General features: G+C 35.4%; 1 protein-coding gene across 1 annotated transcript; it reads right to left on the bottom strand.

Moving 5' to 3' along the window:
• Positions 1-4290: 4290 nt before the first annotated feature.
• LOC106474973 (ER membrane protein complex subunit 3-like) lies at positions 4291-18361 on the bottom strand. The gene is made up of 7 exons (XM_013935671.2): positions 18075-18361; positions 10969-11026; positions 10057-10255; positions 9672-9753; positions 7291-7370; positions 5826-5908; positions 4291-4630 (listed from the first exon to the last, which is right to left on the bottom strand). Exons 1-7 carry the CDS (start codon positions 18221-18223, stop codon positions 4529-4531), a joined length of 753 nt encoding a protein of 250 aa, XP_013791125.1. The 5' UTR covers positions 18224-18361; the 3' UTR covers positions 4291-4528.
• Between the last annotated feature and the right edge of the window lie 2150 nt (positions 18362-20511).

Here is a 20511-nt window from a genome sequence, read left to right as displayed (position 1 = left end):
ATATATGATACCCTCGTCTCTTCATTGGTTTGTCGAGATTCAGTTTAGTAAACGTAAAAATATTACAATTGTAGCCTAAAGTCATATATGATACCCTCGTCTCTTCATTGGTTTGTCGAGATTCAGTTTAGTAAACGAAAAATATTATAATTGTAGCCTAAAGTCATATATGATACCCTCGTCTCTTCATTGGTTTGTCGAGATGCAGTTTAGTAAACGAAAAAATATTATAATTGTAGCCTAAAGTCATATATGATACCCTCGTCTCTTCATTGGTTTGTCGAGATTCAGTTTAGTAAACGAAAAAACATATTGTTACGACAGCATAAGTCACGCAACACTGGGAGCATGCGTGCTGGATTTTCTCGAAGGATCATGAATTTTCCTGGCAACTCTAGTTTGTTTCAGGCACCCTCTTTTTTAGTATATAAGCTCGGCAAATAAAGCCAGTGAAAAAAATAGAATTGCATAGATAGATATAGATAATTGAGTCAAGCGATCAGTAGGCACCGTAAGTAAAGTGTGTAAATCGCTGTGAATTATAGCGTGTGTTTATAAAAGTAGTTAAGTTAAAATGACTGTGGAAATTCTGTGTATTACAAAGTTGTATAGTTTTATTTAAGAAAGGTCTTATATCGCTGAAGTTCCTCGGAAAGAATTTATACCGGAAATTAACAAACGAACAAAGACGTAACAATATTATAACCGTAGCCTAAAATCATATATGATACCTTCGTCTATTCGTTAGTTTGTCGAGATGCAGTTTAGTAAACGAAAAAATATTATAATTGTAGGCTAAAATCATATATGATACCCAGGCTACTTGACACAAGAACATGCTAGTTGAGTTCTGATAGTCTTTGACTCTTAGGATGTTTCTTTGCTCGTGACATGAACACTTTGTGCAGTTCGATTTTGATGTCGTACTTTTCAAATTCTCTTCAGTTAATTCACAGTGTAAAATGTTACTTTCTCTGGAGATAATTATTTTCTTTTGTCCAAAGAGAATTGTTTTTATTGTGTGGCTTCGAGAACATGTTTCCTATATTTATAGTCTACACACAAGTTTCACTTGAGAAACTTCTCATCTGTGTGTCTTGTTAGTTTTAAACATGTGATGGTAGCCATAACTTGTAAGTTGAGTTAGAAGACTCATTTTGAAGAGTCCAACACGTGTCGGTCGGTAATCATAGCTTACAAGTTGAGTTAGAAGACTCATTTTGTAGAGTCCAACACGTGTCGGTCGGTAATCATAGCTTACAAGTTGAGTTAGAAGACTCATTTTGTAGAGTCCAACACGTGTCGGTCGGTAATCATAGCTTACAAGTTGAGTTAGAAGACTCATTTTGTAGAGTCCAACACGTGTCGGTCGGTAATCATAGCTTACAAGTTGAGTTAGAAGACTCATTTTGTAGAGTCCAACACGTGTCGGTCGGTAATCATAGCTTACAAGTTGAGTTAGAAGATTCATTTTGTAAAGTTTACTGCTCAAAAACTTGAGATGTAACCGTCTCCAAGATCTGCCACAAAGACTGTTTCACTTTTCACTCCTAATTTTCATCACACAGATCAGAGGGAAGGCAGCTATTCAACAGCACCAACCATCATAATTTAGGTTACACTTCTCAGTTCAAATAGTGTGATTGGACTATCACTCTTATAGCGCACCCATGACTACAAATAACAACAGTATCAATACCAAGTCTTTAAACATCATATAACAATAGTCTGAATACGAAATTCTTAACCACCACACAATATCCTCAATAACAAGTCGTTAACCATCATGTAACAAGTTTCAACAGCAAGTTGTTAACCATCACATAATAATAGTCTCAATACTTAACCATTAATCATCACATAATAATAGCATCAATAACAAGTTACTAAGATTCACAAAACAACAGTCTCGATAGCAAGTCCTTTAGGAAGTACAGCTACCTGATACCTCTGAAACAGCTCTGAGAGAGGACTCTACAATTCAACTAAGGCCTTAATATGGTCTTCACTGATCAGAAAAGACGTTTAACCAGGTCATCTGAGAGAGATCATGGACAGTGATGGAAGAAACAGAGAGCAAGGATGAACTTCTAGTGAATGTAAAAGGACAAAAACTGCACTCTCAGAACCAAAAGTTTACAGACAAACTAGTTCCAAACCACATAAGAATGTGTGCTGTCCCATTCATGTTTCTGGTCTGAGGCTAATCCAAGTGAAGGGGCAGTAAGTCAACCCCTGTTTACAGATGACCAGAACCTCATTCACTGAGCCAGTACTTCAGAACCCCCAACAACAGACTCAACACAGCATGTGAGAAATACAGTATGAAAATCAACATTGCAAAAAAATGAAGAAACGGTTGATATCAGCTTCAACAATACCATCTATAAACAAAGAAATAAACAATGGTCATCAGTTACTCCCCAAAGGTACTTAGACATCAACAGTACCATCTTGAAACAAAGAAAGAAATAATGGTCATCATTGCTCCCCAAAGGTACTTGGACATCAACAATACCATCTTGAAACAAAGAAAGAAACAATGGTCATCATTGCTCCACAAAGGTATCTGGACATCAACAATACCATCTTGAAACAAAGAAAGAAACAATGGTCATCATTACTCCACAAAGGTACTTGGACATCAACAATACCATCTTGAAACAAAGAAAGAAACAATGGTCATCATTGCTCCACAAAGGTACTTGGACATCAACAATACCATCTTGAAACAAAGAAAGAAACAATGGTCATCATTGCTCCACAAAGGTACTTGGACATCAACAGTACCATCTTGAAACAAAGAAAGAAACAATGGTCATCATTGCTCCACAAAGGTACTTGGACATCAACAGTACCATCTGGAAACAAAGAAAGAAACAATGGTCATCATTGCTCCACAAAGGTACTTGGACATCAACAGTACCATCTGGAAACAAAAAAAGAAACAATGGTCATCATTGCTCCACAAAGGTATCTGGACATCCACAGTACCACCTTGAAACAAAGAAAGAAACAATGGTCATCATTGCTCCACAAAGGTATCTGGACATCCACAGTACCACCTTGAAACAAAGAAAGAAACAATGGTCATCATTGCTCCACAAAGGTACTTGGACATCAACAATACCAACTCTTGGACTACTCTTTTACCAATGAATAGTTGGATTGACCATCACATTATAATGCCCCCATGGCTGAAAGGGCTAGCATGTTTGGTGTGACAGGGATTCAAACCCGCGACCCGCAGATTGAGAGTCTTGTGCCCTAACCACCTGGCCATGCCAGGCCCTTCTGGTTACTATCAATAATATGTAATAGAAATAATTATGGGATACTGCTTTAGGATCTCAGCCTGACATAAAAGTTGGGTATCTCCATGATCTTGCTTTGATTATCTCGTGTACATATTCTTTCTCCACCCCAGCAGCCAGAAGAAGACATATACTAAACAAAAAGCTGGTCAGCCAAATTAAATGCTTTGACCATTTGAATGACTAAAAAATGTGTTCCTCTTTAGAATAGTCTAGTTGTACTTCTTTTACTTCAAATATTACTCTGCATAAAATCTGTGTTTATTGGATACTTAATTGTTGGACACCAGTGTACCTGGATATTACAAAGTTAATATATGTTTGAAACTGAAAATATCCACTTATTTGTAAACACTAGAAAATCTTAAATGCTGTGTGAATGCATGCAATGAATATTTTAAACAATTGTAATTAATATTTTGTAATTTCAATTCAAATCAATATATTATCTGAATCCTTCTTCATCTAAAGATAAGAAAAACAAACCCAAATGTTTCCATTAAGAAAACTTTTATTGTAATTTTAATTGACTATAATTATATTTCAGGGAAAAGTTTCTATCGTTACATACACCACATGTAGCACAGTTTTATTTCAAAATAACAAACTGAGATATTGTTAATTGTGACTAATTACAACCACAGTTTCCATTTATACAATATAAGTCATCTATGAGGATCACTACCATGCATATGATACTTTTAAAAGATACAGTATTTGTTCTTGAGAGACACCGTGAATACACAGAAAACATATAATGAAAGTGTGCAGATACTAATATGTTCTATATATCAGAAAACAAATAATATGAATGATAATAACTATATTTTCAAATGTTACGGTTTACATAACTGCATTCACATGATATTTTCTCAAAAAATATCTTTAATATGTTTTACAGCGTATTGTCATAGTACCCCGTCAGTAATATGTTTTACAGCGTATTGTCGTAGAAAAACAATACCCCAGTCAGGTGTTTTTCTACGACAATACACTGTAAAACATATTGCTGACGGGGTATTGTTTTTCTACGACAATATGCTGTAAAACATATTACTGACGGGGTATTGTTTTTAAATTGGAATACTTACCTATATTTTAAACAAGAAATTATCATATAGATTTAAACTTTAAACTACACACAAACATATATAAATGTTTACCATGACCATCACTAAAGAACTTGTTATATTTTTAACTTAAATAAATAACTTTTAATCTACTACATCTTGTTGAACTGAAAGGCCACAGACTTCATTCTCTACATTGTCCAGGGTCCACTGATGCTCACAGATCTCCAGTGCTTCCCACTCAGCCTTGAATGGAAGAAAAATTATACAGGGCTCTCTCTAGTGTTTAACACTCAACCTAAAATATGACACCCTCTGTCAAGTCCTACAGTACAACAGATTTCTTACACAACAAAGAATTGTCTCTAGTGTCTAATACTCGACCTGAAACATGAGCCTGAGTCAAGTACTACAGTACTGCAGGGTTTTTACACAACACAGAACTATCTCTAGTGTCTAGCATTCAACTTAAAATATGACCCTCTGTCAAGTCCTACAGTACAACAGAATTCTTACACAAAACAGAACTGTCTCTAGTGTCTAACACTCAACCTAAAATATGACCCTCTGTCAAGTCCTACAGTACAACAGATTTCTTACACAACATAGAACTGTCTCTAGTGTTTAACACTCAACCTAAAATATGACACCCTCTGTCAAGTCCTACAGTACAACAGAGTTCTTACACAACACAGAACTGTCTCTAGTGTATAATACTCGACCTGAAACATGAGCCTGAGTCAAGTACTACAGAGTTCTTACACAACATAGAACTGTCTCTAGTGTCTGACACTCGACCTGAAACATGAGCCTGAGTCAAGTCCTACAGTACTACAGGGTCCTTACACAACACAGAACTATCTCTAGTGTCTAACACTCAACCTGAAACATGAGCCTGAGTCAAGTACTACAGGGTTCTTACACAACACAGAACTATCTCTAGTGTTTAACACTCGACCTGAAACATGAGCCTGAGTCAAGTACTACAAGGTTCTTACATCATTTACTGATTTATGTCAAACATCTGATATTTTATCTATATCCTTCATTGTTCAGTTACACAGATGATCTTATATACTTGTTGCAGCAACTTCATCTCTCATGCTTGTTTTCCTTATTACAACTAAAATTATTAAAATATCAGAAAATCATGAATTGTTTGTTGTATACATTACATCAAAAGTTTATGTAATTTTGAAAGTTTTGTGAAAGTAAGTGTAGAACATTTTGGAACAAAACAGCAAATGTTATTTTTAACAAAGTTTATGAACCAAAAGAATCTAGTTAATATGTAGCAGCATACATTGTCAGTTGTTTATATGATAAGTTGACTGATAGCTAGTATAAACACACACACACTTTAAATACTAACATATACAGTTAATCAGTAGTAAGACAACACAACAGTGTTCTTCGAGTTATGTAAAGAAAGAAACATCACCTTGAAGGCCTGTTTGGGATCAGGTGGCATTGCCATGGCAGCTCCTGACATCTGATCTTGCATAGCTCTTGTCTGGTCGGCAGCTAAGGTGAAAAATCATATCTACTAACTCAAACAATAACCAAAATCATCCAGTCATTAGAAGAAACCCTATTCTTCTTTTATCACATTTCAAATTAAGTCAAGATCCTCTAGTCACTAATCCAGCACCTGTGTAATAACACAGACACTCAACTATATACCTAATACTAAGCTAAAGTGTTGACCAATTCTATTAATGGTAGAACAAAACCAATGAAGAAGTAGCTTATTTGACCTTAAACTGATAGATGTGATAACTGTTGGTTTTTATGAGCACCATAGATATGATAAATGTTGGTTTTTATGAGCACCATAGATATGATAACTGTTGGTTTTTATGAGCACCATAGATATGATAACTGTTGGTTTTTATGAGCACCATAGATATGATAACTGTTGGTTTTTATGAGCACCAGATATATGATAACTGTTGGTTTTTATGAGCACCATAGATATGATAACTGTTGGTTTTTATGAGCACCATAGATGTACTTCAAAATAACAAAAAGTCATCAATTACTATATCGATACCATATAATTTATCCAAGTTTAGTAACTAAGCTGTATTTGGGTCTAAAACATTTGATTTTTTGAGCTCAATAATGTCTTACCTTACTACCATGAAAAAAAGGGGGGTTTCCCATTTAAATACTTTACAGAAGCTCAGAGAACCATGTGGGGGACATTCTGAGCTTTTGATTGGTTATTTACACGTCAGAGACAGAAGTAGGGGGTATGTAAACATTTCCAAAAAATACAAATGGATGGGTGGGGCCACTGTGTTTCATTCACTAAATCCAGCTACATCTCAGCAAATATAAAAGATACAAGATTGTTACTTTATATCCTAGTTTGTTAATATTGGTAATTTGAGTTCCTCAATCGTAAGAAACTAAGACTTTAAGTTGGACATCACAAACATCTATTTTGAACCAAAGCTGCATTCAACATACCACGTGACACAAATATTTTAAATATTTACTTTTAAATTAAGAGATTAACTAATGTATAATATCAAAATTTGAATTATAATCTACAATGTGATACTAAACTTACTGGCATACATTCATAAAATAGTAGATCAATAACATTTTGAATGTAAGTCTACAAACGTAATGACATGCCCTTTGATCCCTGACCATAGGAAGACCCGTCTCGATAGGGCTAAAGAATAGTCACAACCCTATAATAAACATTCTAACAAACAATAAAATTAATAATCCAGAGCTTGTCCTTTTGAAAATGTAGTCCTTCATTTTATATATCCATAAATCATTTTACAATCAAATGCATGATGACGCTGTTAAACAAGATTAGAGTTTAAAATATTTTTCAGCACCTTCTAAGATTATATTTTGTTTCTTCTCCAAGTCCATGTACTTACCATTATTTTCTCCTAGAACTAGTGTGTATATGCTCCTCAGTCCAAAGACATTTAAGAAATACCAGGATGCAGAACTGACCCTAAAATATAAACATAAGAGTGAAGGAAAAATGAATCATCGGCTTTGTCCAAAAATAATAGAACATATTTCAAAATAAACCCACCACTAAGTAAACATAGATAGCTAAATACTGGCCAGTGATGCCAAGAATGTCATAAATAATCCACCAATATAACATATTTCAAAATAAACCCACCGCTAAGTAAACATAGATAGCTAAATACTGGCCAGTGATGCCCGAGTCAGTGTTTAGTCATCCTAAAGAATATTAATGCCCGAGTCAGTGTTTAGTCATCCTAAAGAATATTAACGCCCGAGTCAGTGTTTAGTCATCCTAAAGAATATTAACGCCCGAGTCAGTGTTTAGTCATCAAGAATATTAATGCCTGAGTCAGTGTTTAGTCATCCTAAAAATATTAACTGAGTCATTGTTTAGTCATCCTAAAGAATATTAACGCCCGAGTCAGTGTTTAGTCATCCTAAAGAATATTAACGCCCGAGTCAGTGTTTAGTCATCCTAAAAAATATTAACTGAGTCAGTGTTTAGTCATCCTAAAGAATATTAACGCCTGAGTCAGTGTTTAGTCATCCTAAAGAATATTAATGCCCGAGTTATTTTATTAATAGAAAATTAAAAACAAAACCGGACCAAAATAGAAAAGTAACATCCTTCTTCTCCAGTTTTCTCCTGCAGGTGCTGGAATCTTTTACCAAGATGATAAAGAAATAACGTCATTCTACTCCAGTTTCTTCTGTGGGAGCTGGAGTCTATTTTAAACTAATCTAACAGTAGTAACAACAAAGGATGAAATATAAGTAGCATGACATAGTTCTTGCCAACTTTACGAGACTTTCCAAAAAACTACGTTATGTGTAAATGACTGGAGGAACAGATAAAGTGAACGTTAATATCTTCAACTCCCAAGTATGAAAATCAAAAACATCACATTACATTTAGCATTTTGAAACTCCACAAATTATTTGACTGATTCTTTAACACATCCTCCACGAGTCACTACTAGACTGTACAATACAGGTGTGTGTGTGGGTGGGTGGGGTGGGGGTATTGTTGATAAATAACGTTAAGCAAGAAATGTGTACCTGAAAAGTTATTTTATCATTATAAAATCCTAGCAAAAATTAACTACTTTAACATCAACTAAGGTAAACTTTAATATTAACTGAGGTAAACTTTAACATCAACTAAGGTAAAATTTAACATTAACTAAGGTAAAATTTAACATTAACTAAGGTAAACTTTAACATTAACTGAGGTAAACTTTAACATCAACTAATGTTAGTTAATGTTAAAGTTTACCTTAGTTAATGTTAAAGTTTAATGTTAAAGTTTACCTTAGTAAATGTTAAAGTTTACCTTAGTAAATGTTAAAGTTTACCTTAGTTGATGTTAAAGTTTACATTAGTTGATGTTATAGTTTACCTCAGTTAATATTAAAGTTTACATTAGTTGATGTTAAATTAGTTAATATTGAAGTAGATGTTTACATTAGTTGATGTTAAAGTTTACCACTAAGGTAAACTTTATCATCAACTAATGTAAACTTTAACATCATCTAATGTAAACTTTAACATCAACTAATGTAAACTTTAACATCAACTAATGTAAACTTTAATATTAACTGAGGTAAACTATAACATCAACTAAGGTAAACTTTAACATCAACTAATGTAAACATCTACTTCAATATTAACTAATTTAACATCAACCAATGTAAACTTTAATATTAACAGAGGTAAACTTTAACATCAACTAAGGTAAACTTTAACATCAACTAATGTATACTTTAACATTAACTAATGTATACTTTAACATTAACTAATGTAAACGTTAACATTAACTAATGTAAACGTTAACATTAACTAATGTAAACGTTAACATTAACTAATGTAAACTTTAACATTAACTAATGTAAACGTTAACATTAACTAATGTATACTTTAACATCAACTAATGTATACTTTAACATCAACTAATGTAAACGTTAACATTAACTAATGTATACTTTAACATCAACTAATGTATACTTTAACATTAACTAATGTATACTTTAACATTAACTAATGTAAACGTTAACATTAACTAATGTAAACGTTAACATTAACTAATGTAAATGTTAACATTAACTAATGTAATCGTTAACATTAACTAATGTAAACGTTAACATCAACTAATGTATACTTTAACATCAACTAATGTAAACTTTAGCATTAACTAATGTAAACTTTAACATCAACTAATGTAAACTTTAACATCAACTAATGTAAACTTTAACATCAACTAATGTAAACTTTAACTTACCATGAAGCATCAAGGGATGAAAGTTCTATACCTCGTTGTAACATCGGTTTGAACCTCAGTGTCAGTGGAAATGGCACCTTAGCTTTAGTGGAAAATATAAAAAATTAATTAACAATTGTAATATTAATGTCACAGAAATAAGAAGTCAGGGCTTTTAACATTAATGTCACAGAATTAAGTGTTTGGATCTAACAAGTAAAGCCTTTTAACATTAATGTCACAGAATTAAGTGTTTGGATCTAACAAGTAAAGCCTTTTAACATTAATGTCACAGAATTAAGTGTTTGGATCTAACAAGTAAGGCCTTTTAACATTAATGTCACAGAATTAAGTGTTTGGATCTAACAAGTAGAAAAGATAACCAATATAAATGTGAAGTTCTTACTGGTCACAAATCCTGAAAAAGTCCAGTTAATCCATCCACCCACAAGTATCATAGGTAATACATTGGTTAGATTTCCTTTCAACATGTCTGTCATCATGGAAGGATCGGTCATCGGGTTCTGCATGGCAGGAGCTCGCTTAACAGTCTTGAAATAACCACTTTCTTCATTGTTGAAGAAGTGTTTCCTCATGAGAAAGGCCTATTCATGTAAGCAACATTTGTTTAAAAAAAGTGAATTTCTGATATGAAATAATCACAGAAGATACAAACGAAACAATTTCGTGATTTCTGATTTATGAAGAAAATGTCAATGTATGTGTATACATAGGAAACAACAAAACTTATAAATATTTATAATGATGTTCTTGAAAAACAAGAAAAATACGAGAAGGTCAATAGGTCTCATTAAGCAGTAGCAGTGTTTCTTTTTCTGGGTGAAAACATTGTTAATGGCAAGGTTACCCAACTGATGAAATAATACATTACAATCTAAACATAAGAAAAATGTATTTAATTAACCTTTGTCATTATAAGGTTGATTTTTACTTTCACTCAAAGTAGGTAGCTTGCTCTGATCAGAAGTGCAGTCGAACATAAGAACCTCTTGGCAGTCCAACAATAAGAACCTCTTGGCAGTCCAACAATAAGAACCTCTTTACGTAACAATATTAGAAATAAAATTTTAGCTGTGTAAATCTACCTTTAAGTCCAGAAGGTTGCTAACTTCAATCAGAACTTTATAAACAATGAGGAAATAAAAATCCTAAACAAAATATTTTATTTTGCACTTTTTGTGTTAAAATTGATCATTCTTTAATCATATTAAGCTACATCTTTTACAGTATTATAAGTTATTTTGTAAACCATCTATAAAACTATTACCTTTACTTGTGTTTGAACCTCATTTCCTACCTGTTTAGGTATATATTTCCCATTTTCCCGCAGCATTCGACTTCGTATAAGAGCTTGACTACAAAATAACAAAAATCTGAATAAGCATAAAAAAAGCTGAAACTCTCTGAACAATAATTCTGATTTTCAGTAAACTACAGAGCAAGAGAGTCGTTGGCCACTAGCCCAAGAGACCTGTACCACAGACGTACAGTACCTCCCAACCTATCTTATATAAACTATATTACATTTTTATTATTTTCAGTAGTAGCCCGAGTCATGAAACTGCTTGGTATGTAGTGATGCACCTGCTACACAACACTTTACTGTTCAATAACTGATAAAAAACTTGAGTAACTAAATATATATACATACAACAAGTTTGATTTTATACTAGTTCAATATTATACTACTACTACTTTATATAATTCAGGTCAATTGGGATCAAACAATAAATACTTTAATTCTTAATATCATAAAAACATTATGTTCTAAAATCCTAATGGCACAAGTATCTATACATAGTGTGTAAGCTGTTTTCAATGAAGTATCATTAAGTCTGGCTGTCATCCAATAGACCAACTTTAAATCTATACCACCAAAAAAAGCAAACTGTACTGGACACAGATTTTAAAGTTTCTAATACATAAAACAAATGAAGTGATATTTATATTCGGTAAGGACTACAAACATTTACTACAGTATATTAATAAATACTTTATATTGTCAGTTGTTGTGGTCCTACTTCTTACAGTAAAGTAAAGTTATAATTTTCCTATATTAAAAATAGATTTCTGAGAAGTACTTACCTCCTCTTACATATATATATTTTCATTCAGTGCTGCCCTCTGTATGCAAGACCTTTTTTTGCATGCCACGAGCCTTGCACTCCCCCATACCCCACAGTTATTTTTCGTTCAACTACATCTTGCATGTAAATCATCATGCGACAAACCCTCCCCACACACGTGACTCCCTCTATTTGAATTCTACCAAATTATCACTTCGAGTTTAAGAGAAAACAGCTGGAGGAACTGGTCCAAGGGAAGAAACATCTTTCAAAAGCACCTGAAGAACACCTTATACCGATGATCCTCTTAATATAGAATCATACGTGGGAGACCACACCACTCCTGTATCATGTATACTCTTCACCCAGTGTGGAAAGAGTTGTCACAAACACTGGCAGAAAAAGTGGAGGAGCACAACCAAAAGGGAGAGAAGATGGTTGGATTGAAATCCAAAGCATATTATACCATAATCCCAATCCTGTTGAAGAGAGGCTGTATATGAATCCTCTACAGATGGTAGGTGTAAAGTGGATAGGGTTCGAAGGACCATACACAGCAGGTTAACACCAGTCCAAAACCAAGCGGAATCTAAAGTATAATGTCCGATACGTGGTAGAAGGAGGGTCCACACTGTCTTTACTTCAAGTTCAGTGGAAGAATATACCATGCAAACTGATCTGTGAAATGGGCACACATGCACAATTCACAACTAACCAGAGATTCAGGAACCTAACATCCAAATGACAGCAGTAAGAGATGTGCCCCTGTGGGAGGTCAAATCATACTCAATCAAATAGGCACTCCACAGGGCAACCACAACCTCAGGCTGCAAAAGCTTCTTGAGTTGGAGTGCCAGAAGGAGAACTGTTGCCTCCTTGAACATTATCCCTTTTTGTGATCATGAGGCAAATTGAGTGAGGAATAGGAAAAATACAGGCTACACATGTGTAAGGATTTATGGTGATTGGTTCTGCTCAAAATCCAAAACCAGTTACTAGGAACTGACATCCATGTGATGGTAGGATGAGGAATCCCAATCGAATGGGTGAACTGCAATGTGGTGGATCAACTCCAAAGCAGCATTGTCTCCTTAAACAGGACTGTACAGCATTGGAGTGCATCGCTAACTTACGGGTACCATCGCACAAAGTGGACTGCCTCTATAAATGATACACAACTGCACCCTCTGGATAGCCACAGAAGCTGGGCACAACATCAACCCTTGGAGCCCACCATACGGAGATGGAGCACAGGAATGGAGAACAAGTGTCATTTATACCAGCAGAACACCACTGCCCTACTCTCAACTTAATGAATGTTCTGTATTTATATATTAGCATTAGATTATATTCAGGAGGATACCTTCATGGTCCACCACCCCAGAAGCTCGGAACTTGAAAGTGACAAGGACTCCCACACTCCACTAGAAGAACAAAGGGGGATAAAACACTTGATAAAACAAAGGGAGCTGCTAAAGTTTTGAGCCAGAAAGATCGATTCAGATAAAGAAGAACATATATGGAATGGTACAGAGTGCATGAGACATTGATGGCAAATATATCAGACTGATGATGCCCACAGGCTAATAGGAGTAGGAAACAGGTCTTAAGGGACAAGTGAAACAAGAGGACAAAGGTTCAAATGGAGTAAAACAGTGAAGAACCACATTGTCATCCCAATCCAGAAGGACCACTTGACAAGGAGTCCTACAAATTCAGAAGGAATGCAACAAAAAGGAGAGGGTAGGGGAGGTAAACACAAAATGGTACTGGGAAAAATGGAAGGTGTGGGATAAGGCTGCTTGATATCCAGCAATAGACGAGACTGAAGTCCAATGATCAAACAGCTATGTGAGGAAATCTGTAATAAGAGAATGGTGGGTTGAGAAGGGAAAAAACCCTGACTCAAAAACTAAAGGTGGAAGACATTCCACTTATGTTGTTAAACCACCACTGAGGAAGGGCAAATGGAATGAGCTAAAACTGAAGCGACCCAACAAGACAATCCAGATCACCTTGCCAAGGACCTGATAAATGTCAGGCATGAAGATGGAGGGTAGGAAGGCAAGGATGAAATACCAATATCTGAGGTAGACTTAGAAGAGATGGAATGAGACGAAGAGGCAACAGAGGGGCAGAACAAAGTTGAAGTAATCGAGGAAACCAGGGTTGTCCTGGCCAGTGTGAAGCATCAACAGCTAGGGCTTATGGATGGGGAACTGGAGGCCAAAGAAAAGGTAACTTGGAATTAATGAAAGCAGCAAATACATCTAGCTGAGGACTATCCCACTGTGAGCATAGCCACTGGAAACATGATGAAACCTGGGATAAATTTTATCTGGTCTGGAAAGACAAATCACCATGAGGTTGAAAGCACCCAGAACACGACATGCTAGGAGACTTATGCCAAGCATGTGGGCCCAAAAAATGTAGATCCAAAGTCCAACACAAAGGGAGCAAGAACAGGTGCAACCTTGGTGGTTGATACAAGTTACTGCTGTAGAATTGTTGGAATGGATCATGACAATTCAATTCCTGACTATGGAAAAAAGTGATCTAAAGCTCTTTGTACCACCAGAAGCTCCAAGGGAAAATATGGTAAGATCACTCAATCATAGACCACTGTCCAGAAACCTCCTGCTGATCGACTCACACCCCCAACCTTGTAGGGAAGCATCAATGAAGAGATGCAAATCCGGTCAAAGTGGAAGAAGCAGTACACCCAATGATGTGTAGTCCTTGTTCAACCATCAACACAGATCTTCAATGAGGGAAAAAAGAAAGGGTAATAGCAGAATCTAAGGAATCCCGAGCAAGATTCCATTGGTCATGTAGAGTCCACTAAAGGGAATGCGTATGTGCCCGATCCAAGGGGACAAGTGATTCCAGAGAAGCCCACATCCACAAAAGTGATAGAACCTAGGGAGCAGTGAGGGCATTGAGAACTGAAAGATCCATCAAATGGAGTTAAAGAGGAAAAGGTTGGGCCCAACTGAGGTGGGAGTTGAAAAATATCCCAAAGTGGACAAGATATTGGGTCGGGGACAGGAAAGACTTATTCAACTTGATAATCCTACCCACTTGAGCAGCTTCTGACAAAAGGAGGTGAATGTGATGTAAAGACTATTTCTGAATGAGCTAACAGAAGCCAGTTGTCCATGTAGTAGTGTATGCACAACCCCCAAGCATGCACAAGTCAGGCAAAAGCTTTGACCACCCGACAAAAGACATACATAGCTGAAGAAAGCCCAAAGGGCAAGGTGCAAAACAGGTACACAAACCCATGATGGAAAAACTAAAGATAGCATCTGCACCGAGGAGAAATACAAATATGTAGTTAGTCAATCGAGACATCTACCTTGGTAGAAGAGTCTATACTTTTTCTGACAGACATTGATTGGTAGTAGGATCCCAAGGTAATGGAAAGGATAAGGGTACAGGAGACAATTAGGTGTGGGGAAAAAAAATTTATGACAAGACCGAAGAACCCAATGATTGGAAGCAAATTCCTGGCAGAGAGGAACAAAATCAGTCAAACAAGCCCCCACTAAACTGGAACCCACAGGTACTGCTGATGACTATGACACCTGCATCAATAAACACGACAAAATGTGGAATCCCTAGTGGGGGGAACAGCTAAAGGATGGGAGGGTGTCAGATGTGAAACAGGAATAGAGGAGTACAAGGGCCTAGGGTGAGACAAACAAGCAATAAAGAACAAAAGGGTCAAATGTTGCCTCACGAATGCCACACATGATTCAAATGTTTCAGGAATATTCCCCAAAATGGACTGTTGGAGAAAAGGAGCCATCCGCAAGTCCCGAAGGTAAGTCTCTCTCCAGAATATCTCAATAGCAAAGAAACTAACTGTGAAAAGACAGAGTCAAGAAGGGCAGTCATGCCAACACAGAAGTAAGGAGAGAGAAGGTATCCCTTGAAGATCCCTCAGAAGATTGGTGGAGTGCTTCAGAAAGAAGATGCATGGCAGAGAAGTACCACAGAAAAGTCGTTAGGGTAAGATGAAGGTGGAAAAACTGGGCCTGGGATAACCGGACAGGATTGTCAGGGTCAGCCTCCCATATTGGCAGTAGTAATTCTAACTGCTGAGAATCAAGGAAAATGTAATCTGCCTGATGCCAAGGCAAACTGCTCAGCATGAGCCTCGACATCAGGAAACAAAATACTGGGAGGAAGGGGTGTCATGTAATAAGGAAGGAACAGGATTGTAAGAAATCAGGGAAAGAGATAAAACTGTGTAATTATGATGATAGTAGGTGGTAGAACCTCCAAAGTAGTAACATTAACTTTGGTATTCATCATAAAATGAAGAAAATTCGAAAAGTTTGCAAATAAAAAATAAGAATAACCAAGGTAATTTATCACTGAAAACTTTAAAAAATAAAACAATACTAAAAGAAATATATGATCTTTCCAATTCGTATGAAAAAAATTAAAACAAAAACACATGACAAGAGCACAATCAAACACACCTTCACCATAGTACTGTCTAACGAGAAGTGATAGTTCTATTGGTGGAGGGTTGTTGCACGATGATTAGCATGCGAGATGCAGTTGAACCAGGATCATCATGGGTATGTGGGAGTGCAAGGCTTGTGTCATGCAAAAAACAATTTTGCATATAGAGGGAAGCACTGCATGACAATAGCTATATATGTGAATATTTACCATATTAGAAACTGAATTTACTATATGTCGTTCAACAGGGTTATCAAGATAAATCAAGGAATGTTTTTCAGCTCAAAAATAACATTTTACACAACAATTTTTTAAGTTTATGTGAACTGTGAAGAAGGTCAAGAACAGTACAAGGGTCAAAAACATGTTTAAAAGGTCAAGGTCAGTACACAAGGACCAAAACACTACTAACAGCAGGGATACTCAAATGATGACCTAAAGCAGAGTGTTCACAATAGCTTTTTGTGTTTGTCTGTTAATCATAATTATGACTAAAAATTATTAATTATTATTGTAGATTTTTAGCAGGTCTCCTGTAAAACGTTCTGACATAAATGCACTGATTGGCTATTAAATAACACCAAAAGGCTTATGTGAATTGTCAAGAATAGTACATACATTGATTGGTCTAAACGTCAATATCCATTCTTAAATAAGGTGACCAAAAAATGTATGAAGAGGCTTATTTAGTCATTTGTAATTAATGTTTAAAAAACATCCTAAAATTCTACTTACTTAACTACTAGCAACAAAACACCACTTCAATAGATTAAGTGACTTATCCATGACTATGCCAAGTTCCCATCTACTACATATTAAATGTTCATGATGTTAGAAAAAAACATATGTTCAAGAAGTCTTAATAGAAATGAATAAAAACCCTTTATCCCAAGTACTTTCAAAATGTGGACCTTTCTTTTTCAGTTTGCTCCTGACAATGAAAGGTCCACCTTTCGAAAGTGCTTGGGTTATAAGGTTTAATTCATACAGATCCCTTACCTTAAACATACAATGATTGAAAGTCATTCAGAAAATTTTTGTCCTACTTACTGATTGATTCAAGTCATTCTGTAACACTTCAACATCCTCAATACTGTTAGAAATACCCGAGTTTAATTTCATCAACAAACTTTACTAATTATTCCCCTATCAATATTATTCATTTATATTAGAAAAATCCAGGCCCAAAGACTTAACTTCTGAGGCACTCCACTGATAATAAAGATTCACTATGACAGAGCTTCATTACATTAGGTTTAGATCTCTGAAATTGTTTTCTCTTGAAAAAAGAAGAGTTAGAGGGGATCTGATTGAGGTATTTAAGATTGTAAAGGTAACTGATAGTGTTGATGCATCATCTTTTTTCATATTTAATGGGAAGAATGGTAGAACACAAATATAAACTTTGACAAGGAAGAATTAATCTTCAGCTAAAATTATGGAAAACTACAAAATATATTGCATGTGGCAGCAGGGGTGTCACACAAATTAACTTGAGGGAAGTGGGTTAAGGTGTCATCAGTGAAAGAAGTTTGAGAACCACTGGCCTAGATGAACCAAAAGGTCCCTTAAAAACTTAAATGTCACATTATTCAAACACCTAAAGATTTTAGGTTACTGGTAGTACATAGACAGTAGAAAACCATACGTCAAAGAGTAAAAAATGTACTTTTTTGCTTCACAGATTGACAGCCTTCAGTTATTAGCCAACACTAGTATTAGTAACACACTAGAAAGTAACCTACTACTACTAATGTACTATAATAATGTAGTAACACTAATACTAACAGTAACACAGTATCAAGGGAGTGCCAATAACAGAATATTAAAACTTATGATTAATAGTGATAAAATAAAACACCTGTCTTGAACTTGCTGCAATTCAATTTTCTTTGTAGATGAAATAAGAATTGAAACATAATGTCGAACAATTCCTATTAGAAATGTTAGTATAACTATTGGTAAAAAAACCCACAATCTGATATCTGAATCCAGCAACAATTCAGCCATTTTAATCTACTGTTTCATTTCATATCGTAATCCCAGAAATGTTCTAATCTCGTTACCACAACATAATTTCAGGATTAACTGAACTTGAAGTTGATGCAGGAAAATAAAAACTATCTGGTATAGAGATTTTCTAGGGCGACACAAAGTAAAACAATTTAGAAAACGAACAGGTTTAGCACCTGGTAGCGGTTCTATATATGATGATCCAGGAAATAAATATAATAAGGGACCATTGGTAAATAATATAAAATATTGTCAAAATCATTAATCATACACGTTATTTATGGTCAGCTCAAAATATGGCAGTCTTAAATTAAATGGATCAGCTGAGCATATGCGTTTTATTACTAAATAAATTATGTTATAATACATAAATACATTATTATATTGCATTATAAACCATAGTCCAGTAGAAATTGATACAAAATATGGCCAACCCGGACTTTTTCCATAACAACCAAGTTTTGGTCTTAAAACATGCGTATAGGTATCTGAAAGCTCCAGGAAAAAATAAAATTCACACAAATTCTTGCGTGGGAATTTTTTTTGTTTTCATGTCAAAGCTAGACCTATGCAATGTACTTTTTTGTGTGAAAAGATTACTATTAAACATTGAATCAATACAACAAAGGTTTTGGCACCGAATTTTATTCATGATAATGATTTAATAAAAACACCAAACATAATTGTTTGAATGATTTTGTTAGAAAATTAAAACTTCAATATTTTAGGACATTAAGTTTGTTTGTCTGTATGTAATTAAGCACAAAGCTACACAATTTGTTATCTGTGCTCTGCCTACCGCGGGTATCGAACTTTTCAGAAATTTATTTGATGTTCTTTGTATTAAACTCATTAAATATTTGTGTATTTATACCTGGTTATTGAAATCAAAACATAATAATAAATTACTATATGTATCTACAAAAACAATCACTAGTGCCTGTTTTCGTTTGAGACTTAGAATAAAGCTTTTGTCAATATTAAATATGTCTGTCACATACATTCACCTTCAAATTCTCAAGGCCTCTAAGCCTTAATGTCCTACTCCTCCAGTGGCAGTATTTCAGGTCTATACATAAAGAAAGTCGCGACTACTGATGAAAATATTAATGCTCAGTTGTTGTTTATAACGCTACTACTGCTGTTGTTGCTACTGCTGTTGCTGCTGCTACTGTTGCTACTGCTGGTGCATCTGCTATTAACATACTATTATTGCTTCTACTGTTCTTGCTGCTTGTTTGTTAGGGACTTCGCGTAAAGCTACACGATGGCTATCTGCGCTAGTCGTTCCTAATTTAGCAGTGTAAGACTAGAGGGAAGGCAGCTATTCATCACCACCCACCGCCAACTTTTGGGCTACTCTTTTACCACGAATAGTGGGATTGACCGTCACATTATAACGCCCCCACGTCTGAAAGGACGAGCATGTTTGTTGTGACAGATTGCGAGTTGAGCGCCCTAACCACCTGGCCTTGCCAGGCCCATTCTTGCTGTTATTACTGCTTATGCTGTCAGTTACATGCTTTAATTTTGTTTCTTTTCATTACATGTCCTGGTGTAGTTTGTTGTTTTAACATTAGGTCCCAAGTAGTTGTATTGAGTGATCACAGAAGTGTGGAGATGAGGTTCATCAGAAAGTGCAATCATCGTTTTCTGGAAAATACCACGTGCATGACACGTGCTACAAGACTTTACATGCTAGGAAGAAACGTACAGTACTGCTGGACTTTATAAACATAACTCCTGAACTCCAAGACTAAGATCTGATGGAAGTATGAGGAAAAACCCAAAAGTCACAACTAGCGAAGCATTTGCTTCAAATGATATAACAATCTAATTACCTTGTTCCACCAAGTCAGGCAGAGTGTATGACGGCTGTGAAGTCACAACTAGCGAAGCGTTTGTTTCAAATGATATAACAATCTAATTACCTTGTTCCACCAAGTCAGGCAGAGTGTATGACGGCTGTGAAGTCACAACTAGCGAAGCGTTTGTTTCAAATGATATAACAATCTAATTACCTTGTTCCACCAAGTCAGGCAGAGTGTATGACGGCTGTGAAGTCACAACTAGCGAAGCGTTTGTTTCAAATGATATAACAATCTAATTACCTTGTTCCACCAAGTCAGGCAGAGTGTATGACGGCTGTGAAGTCACAACTAGCGAAGCGTTTGTTTCAAATGATATAACAATCCAATTACCTTGTTCCACCAAGTCAGGCAGAGTGTATGACGGCTGTGAAGTCACAACTAGCGAAGCGTTTGTTTCAAATGATATAACAATCC

The sequence above is a fragment of the Limulus polyphemus genome, unplaced genomic scaffold (assembly GCF_000517525.1).
Source record: "Limulus polyphemus unplaced genomic scaffold, Limulus_polyphemus-2.1.2 Scaffold7924, whole genome shotgun sequence".
Classification (NCBI taxonomy): Eukaryota; Metazoa; Arthropoda; class Merostomata; order Xiphosura; family Limulidae; genus Limulus; species Limulus polyphemus.
Note: the sequence above shows the minus strand (reverse complement) of the source record. Positions and strands in the feature narration are given on the sequence as shown.

Coding starts and splice junctions, on each gene's coding strand:
- LOC106474973 (XM_013935671.2), bottom strand. CDS start 18,223: ATGGCTGAATTGTTGCTGGATTCAGATATCAGATTGTGGGTTTTTTTA. Junction 9,754..10,056: donor TTTTTCAGGATTTGTGACCA/GTAAGAACTTCA, acceptor TTTCCACTAAAG/CTAAGGTGCCATTTCCACTG. Junction 7,371..9,671: donor TCATCCCTTGATGCTTCATG/GTAAGTTAAAGT, acceptor TTTATATTTTAG/GGTCAGTTCTGCATCCTGGT.